Here is a 7500-nt window from a genome sequence, read left to right on the forward strand (position 1 = left end):
GCTTACAGTGTACTTACCTAAGAAAGTACTGTTAAATTGGTAAATTAATCGTAATAAATAAAGGTAATTTCTTGTGTTTTGTTTGTATCAGTATTTATTTATTGATCCTTATTCATTTCAAATATAATTTTTGAATGCTATTTACATATGAAAATACCTATTTTGTTATTGATGATTAAGTAGTATCGTGTGTCAATGTATTTCAAGTTATTGGATCATTATAAGGATAAACTAAACATCACGTTATGCAACTACGCATTACTTTTCTAAGAGCTTGCAACCTACTGTGTTCTGGCTTAAAGTCAGCATTAAACAAGTTACGCTAGTTTTTTCTTCTCTATTGTGACGTATATCTGAGTGAAACACTTCTGGAACAAGAACAAATGTGGGCGGGGCTTGATTTTGTCTGCGAGGAATTGATTGGATGGTTGTGGTTTGCTATTGGCTGATCTCATGTGAGTGACAGGTTGCCCCGCCCACATCATCAGAGAACAGAAGAGATGCTGCAAGAGGGAGAGGAAGTTATTTTAATAATGATGTGCACGTATAAATCATTTATAATGCATGCTGCAATATTCCATAAAAACAAAAATAATTATCAGTTTTGATTTCATGGTGACTTTAAGAGCAAATGGTGGAGTTACGGTGCAACTTCAGGAAGTTACAAACGGTGTTACAACAAATGTTTTGTGTTTTTACTCTCTACAGTAAGTCGATATACTTCTCGCTGTCAGAGGAACCGTACGAGGACTCGTGTGGCGCTCCGAGAGACGTTCATCCTCACTCTGAGGGAGAGTGTTCTGTTAATGAGAGGTACTGATATATCCTTAACCGTTTCTGCTCACCAGTCACTGTGGCTAATGGTTTTCCAAAGTTACCCACCACTCAGCATTTTCACTGGCCACAATTTTGTCATCGATACCATGGGGAAAAAACTACCATATAGATATTTTTAATATTATCTCATAATTTGCAGCAGGTTTATTAGGCTGCTGTCACTTTAAGACCTGACACACGGATCCATTATACTGTTTTCTTTCTCAACTGTTTACATTCACTTAAAACAGAACTGACTGCGAATACTCGCCAAAACTGGCATTTTGACATCATTTTGTGTGTATTTAACTGTTTAAGAGCAATAAGCAGCGGAAAATATCTAAATTTATTACTGAGAGGTGGTTTTATATACCAAAAAATCGGTGGGAATGAGTAAAATTATGCGCGAGACGCTCAATCAAATCTCATCAACCCCTCAATCAACCCCAATAATATTCATCCGGAGCAAATGAAGCGAGTGAGTGAGTGGAGGCGGGGTTTGTGTGTCTCTCGCTGTCAGAGAGATGAGAGAGAGAGAGAGAGAGAGAGAGATGAAAGCGCAGCTGGTATCGTGCATCTATTCTGTGGAAAATGAGTATTGGAAGCGTTTCAGATATTTCAGTATTGATATGCATCAAAAAATCAAAGTTTATTATTTCAGATGCCTTATTAAAAGACTAGTGTGAGAGACTGTCTTACACACCACTGCTGAAATACACCCGCATTTGCTCGGTTGGCGGGTGTTGATGTCAAGCCCTGATCCTCACACATCTTCAGATGATGTATTCACCATATTTTAACTTCCTCTGTTGGTCTCCTGAGTTTCTCTGTTGTGTGTGTGTAGTGTGTTCTACAGCCGGCCCTCCTCTCCTAAGAGTGATTCTGAGTTGTGCAAGCCGCAGGAGTCTTTGGGACCTCAGATGCAGTGGAACTGGGGCGCTTTTCCAAAGGTACATTTTTGATATTTCTTTACTAGTGTGTGCAGGACACTATAGTTCATTTATGTAAGTGAGGAGAGCTAAATAAAGTAAACTGTGACATATTATACACAAAAGGTCTTCATACAGTTGAATAACAGTAAAATTATACAAATTTGGGACCAAAAATGATTCCGACACTTTGAGCTGATCATGTTTTGCTGAAGTGTGTTTTCTTTAATTGTTAATGCTCTTTTTACACACAGACTGAACAAAATGAAGCATTGCTTTGTGATTGGTTGAGCTAAACTGGTATTATCTAATTGTGTAGTTAAATTTAACAGCTGACAGATATTCAACATAATTCATGTGTGAGACAGTCTAACAGAAGGACGGACAAAACCAGTCAAATTGTCATATTTTATTACCATTTTCTAAACTATAGAATAAACTGTGATAATGTGAGAAATGTGTCTGAATACATTTTGGTTTGACTGTAGGTTGTAAGGCTGTTGTAACACTTTCTGAGATGATGGCTTGTGCATCTTTGTGTGTGTAGGTGTGTCAGGCAGAGAGGGATGAATCTGATTCGCTGCCCTCCTCCATTTCGCCCACTGACCACTCCCACTTTCGTACCATCCATCGACAAGCATCCTTCGACAGTGACAACACTGACTCTGTTGTGACTGTGGTGAGACCAGAACCTCAGATTGGTATGACCAGCCATGACCAGGTGGTTTCCTCATCCATTAAGGTCACCGAAACGCATGTAGTGAGCTTTCAATCCGCAGACGACGACTCGACCACACTGGAAGACAGCCAGATTAGAGACTTACCCGCTGAAACTGTTAGCAGCACAGACAGTGATGCTAAGACGTATGATATAACTAGCTCTGCTAATACAATCCACGGGACCAATGCTGTCAACAATGCAGGGAGTTCAGATGCTGACGTAGAAAGCCAAGAGACCTATGATGAGAATAACATCTCAATCGTCTCCAAAATCCAAACCATAACCCATGTCACGTTCAGTGAGACTGAATCAAAGGTTTTAGAAGCAGAAACTGAAATAAACTCAATCACGGATTTACCAAAACACCAAAGCTCTGCGGAAAAACTGACTCTCCGGGCGGGAGACTCAGAGGAGGGGGCGGGATTAGAGACTTCACTGGCCAATCAGGACGCTGACAACGCTAGAGTGATGGAGTCCATCGTCCAATCAGAGGATCAGACAGCTCTCGAGTCGTCCTCTAGAGCCTCAGACTCTCAGGACAAGAGGAAAGGTAGTGGATTACATTATCTGGACTTATTCTGTGCTTGAAATCGGTGTGAAACATCTGACCTGTGTGTTCCTCCTAGTCAAGCGGAGTCAACATCTGGGACCGTCTGATATCTATCTAGACGACCTCTTAAGTCTTAACCCTGAAGTCGCTGCGCTCTATTTCCCCAAGAGGTTAGAAGCTCAATTACCGATATGCATTACCGATTTGTTATAAATAAACCAAAATAAAATGTAATGCTTTATTTTATTTGTTTTATTCAATTATATTCATCAAGTTTTTTTTCTGTTATTAGCAAAAATAGTAATAAATCCAAAAAAAAAAAAAAAAATTGTTTTATTTTATTGTTTTAGTTCTGTAAGTACCTAAATTAGACTAAAACAATTAAAATATAATATTCATTGAATATAGTATTATTATTAATTGTAATAGCAAAATATCAATAAACATAAACCAAAATAAAATATTTTTATTTGTTTTATTTCTGCTTTTTGACACAATAAGTTAATGATTGCTGTATTATGACATACAAATATAATATTCATTGAGGATATTATTAAAATTATTATTATTATTATTATTATTAAATAAAATAATAATAAATCCAAAATAAAATAAAAAAATTATATTTTGTTTTATTTCTGCTTTTTGACACAACTAAATGATAGACTACAACAATAAAAATTCAATATTCATCAAGTATTATTAATATTATTACATTTTATTTTAAGGTGTCATTGTTACAGTGTAATTATATATTTAAGTACTGAGTAATATTAATTAACTACATGTGCTTACTATAGGGTTAGGATTAGGGTTTGGTTAAGGGATAGTTGCATGTAATTATGCATAATTTACTGCATAAATTACTATAGTAAGTACATAACAAGGACACTGTAATAATAAATAAAGTGTTACCATATTATTATCAATATTAATAATAATAACAACATTGCAGAATTGCTCTACATCAAAGATGACCAATTTTCAATATTGGGGGTCCACTTTAAGAAATAGCCATATTGATCCACTTTTAATGTGAGTTTTGTGGACAGATCTCTGTCTTCGATGGTTCTGTCTGTGTCGTTGATGACTTGATGATTATTTTAAATGTGGAGAGTGAGTAGGTGTGTCCTTTCTTAAATTCCTCTGTGTTTTCAGCGAGGCGGAGTCGTCGTCCCATCCGTCGGACCCGTCTCCTCCCTCGGGTCAGCTCTCCCCTCAGTCTCTGGTCAGCACCAACGCAGACAGCGGCACTGAATATCTGTCCGACTCCACCACCGACACGCTGGACGTCACCATGTCTCTGTGCGGGAGAGGAGACATCAGTCAGATCAGTAAAGGTACAGTACAGAGCGGGACAGACATGTAGCTCCGCCCACTGGGAGATCTCATTGGTCCAAACTCCTGCTTCAAATAACCATATGTTAAACTTTACATGTATCCTGTAAATACAATTAAATTATAATATTCATTGAGTATATCATTATTATTGTTAGCAAAAATAATAATAAATCCAAAATAAAATTTAAAAAAAATTATTGTATATTTTTTTATTTCTGCTTTTTGACAGTAAAACATAAAAAAAGTAAAAATTCTATATTTATCAAGTATTATTATGATCATTATTATTAATAATAAAAATAGCAAAATATATTAATAAAAAACTATTAATTTTATTGTATTTGATTGGTTTATTTCTGCTTTTTGACACAATAACTAAATAATTGTTGCACTGCAGCATTACAAATATAATATTGATTATATTAAATACAATAAAATATAATATTATTTGGGTATATTATTTTTATTAGTAAAAACAATGTCTTTTATATATTTATGCAAAGTTGTTTTGTGATCTATATAGTCACATAAATATTTTCATCTTTGTTTTTAAATCACCCAAACTCCTGCTTCAAATAGCCGTGTATTAAACTTTAAACGTATTCTGATTGGCTGTGATTTTGGTGTTTTATGCAACATTTTATTTTCAGTGACAGAAAAAATGGCCAAATGTCTTTTTTAACTTTTTTGCAGAGAAGTTTACAGAGCATCTCGTCAAGTATCAAGACTTCGTCAACAACCCTGGAATAATTGAAGACCCAAACCTGGTCATCTGCATCAACAAAAAGTTCGCTACATTTTCAATTCAATTCAAGTTTTTGGTATAGCACTTTTCACAATACATATTGTTTCAAAGCAGCTTTACAGGATATAGTTAGTATGAGTAATGCTTATTAATTTAGCAGAAAGAATCTGTGTTTCAGGGATGAAATGTTAGTTTTAATACACTAACAATTTTTCTAAGTAACATAGAAAGCCTAACTGTTGGTTGGCTACTAACTTGGTGCATTAACATTGAATTAAATCAAGGTGAAGTCAACTATATTTGCAGTTTTATGTATTTAGACATGGCCCAATCAGATTTTTGTTTTATTTTGGTCTGCAGTTTGATCATATTAATAGGGTTTTTGTTTTACTTTGTGTTTGATTTGTTTCAGGTATTATAACTGGGCTGTTGCTGCTCCAATGATTCTGTCGGTTCAAGCTTTCCAGAAGACGTTACCAAAGGTAGGCTGGTCCTTGATCAGTGCTTAAACGATTAATCATTCAGGGATAATGACTTTTCTGTTGTTGTAGAGCACCATTGAGCAACTAGTCAAAGATAAGATGCCAAAGAAGTCAGGCCGCTGGTGGTTCTCCTGGAGGAGGAAAGATTTGAACAATATCGCGGTAAAAACTGATTTCATTTTCATTCAGTCCATTTCATTGAACTAGCAGAATCTAACAGTAAAGAAATTATGTTTATAACCCTGAGATGATTGTGCAAATGTACAATATCTGCTGACCGTGCCTGAATATCTCTAATGCTGCATTGCACATTTATTTTAGGGAAACACAAAGCCCGACTCAGAAGGGAATCAGCTTGAAGCATCTGCCGCTGTCGCTGGACCCTCTTCACTGAAGTAAGACGTGTGTTTGCATGCATGCAGAATATTAAATATGGACTCGGTATTTTTTTCCTCATTACAACATTTGACACAAATAATTGAGAATAAAATAATTAGTTTGATAAATCCTCCTCTAGCCATGCACCAGCACAAGCCACCAATAATGCATTGAAAATGTCTTGTTTACGTGTGTCATATTAGACAAAAAAGGATGCAAATGAACAAAACAAAAGCGAAATTAATATCCAGACTTCATGCATCCACACCAACAGTTGTCAGTATAAAGGCCAAGAAATACAGGACAAATACAAATGAAAACGCCTTTAAATTGAACATCACAGCGAGTTGTTCTCTTCGCTCTAAATCTCATGCAACCGGTTGTATAACATTGCATAATTTTGTAAGTTTGGTACGATCAGATAAACATGCTTCCTCTTCTGTTCAGATAGCTCTTAACCTTTCTGACTCTTTCTTCAGTTGAACGTGATGAAACTCAGTGTTATCTGCACTATTGGCTGACTGATGGAAATGTGCATTGCTTATTTCATCTTTGACAGTATAGTCAAGAATTGGTGTTTTTTGTTTGTTCTGTTATCTGTGTGTGCACAGGAGTTCTGTTGAGCTCTCGAGCGATGAGGATGGTTCTGTGTCCATGATGAAGAGCAGTGAGATGATGAACACGGCGCAGTGCATCAGTCAGATGTATCGCAAATCCCTCCGGCTGACCTCAGAACAGATCGTAAGAGTCTTCATCGCTCAATCAGTATCGGACGTTTGTGTCGTGGAGTTTAGTAAGGAGCAACTGGACTTTCTACATCTTGGAAATAAACTGAAAAATTGCACCACAGAATCAAAAAAAAAAAGAAATAAGAAGTGCTATTTTGCATGTAGATAATACCATTGATATTAATTTCCGTGACTGTATTACAGTAATCTTTCTTTAGATGATCTTTCATCATCTTTCTTTAGTGTGTAATGTTTGAGCATGAGAAAAAAGTCCCAGCAAAGAGAGTTATTCTCTATAGTACTGTTTCTGAACTCCTAGTCTTGAGTTTCTTCGGGAACAAACACGTCACAATATTCATCATTTAAATAGTTCATACGCAGAATAAAGGGGCGGGCCTGGCTGAGTTAGTTAGGTGTGTGTTAAACTGGCGGTTATGAAGCGCTCAACCAATCACAACACACTGATCCAGCCGACCAATCAGAGCACAGTGTGCTTTTCAGAAGGAGGGGCTTCATAGAGACAGGAACTAAACAGAGCGTTACCAGAGAATGTCTAATAAGGCGAGAAGTTTCACTCTCAGTCACTTTAGTGCTTTCGCGCTCTGCACTTTCTTTTCTCTCGAGGCATCGACAACACAGCTGACACAGGTGAATACACATTCTAGAAGAGTTTCTGTTTTGTTTGTTTCTGGTCCCGCTTCGGATGCCACGATGCCATCAAGCGGTATCTCTGGTCGTAATCAGTCCTTCACTGACCAATCAGCGTTCATTAGCAGAATGCTAGCGTGTTATGGGCAACAACAACTCAAC

At 36.6% G+C, this 7500-nt stretch overlaps 1 protein-coding gene across 3 annotated transcripts in view; it reads left to right on the forward strand.

The window, feature by feature from the left end:
* Positions 1-7500, forward strand: part of LOC311092274 (phosphatidate phosphatase LPIN3) — a 28249-nt gene that overhangs the window by 10987 nt on the left and 9762 nt on the right. For all 3 annotated transcript variants that reach the window (XM_084128856.1, XM_084128855.1, XM_084128857.1), the window contains exons 5-14: positions 709-813; positions 1661-1766; positions 2293-3016; positions 3093-3186; positions 4175-4356; positions 5051-5144; positions 5515-5584; positions 5654-5746; positions 5906-5979; positions 6574-6703. In XM_084128856.1, coding sequence (XP_083984982.1) covers positions 709-813; positions 1661-1766; positions 2293-3016; positions 3093-3186; positions 4175-4356; positions 5051-5144; positions 5515-5584; positions 5654-5746; positions 5906-5979; positions 6574-6703 — 1672 coding nt within the window. The remainder of the gene's footprint in view (positions 1-708; positions 814-1660; positions 1767-2292; positions 3017-3092; positions 3187-4174; positions 4357-5050; positions 5145-5514; positions 5585-5653; positions 5747-5905; positions 5980-6573; positions 6704-7500) is intronic.

The sequence above is a fragment of the Abramis brama genome, assembly GCF_963993115.1.
Source record: "Abramis brama genome assembly, chromosome: 11".
NCBI classification, from domain to species: Eukaryota; Metazoa; Chordata; class Actinopteri; order Cypriniformes; family Leuciscidae; genus Abramis; species Abramis brama.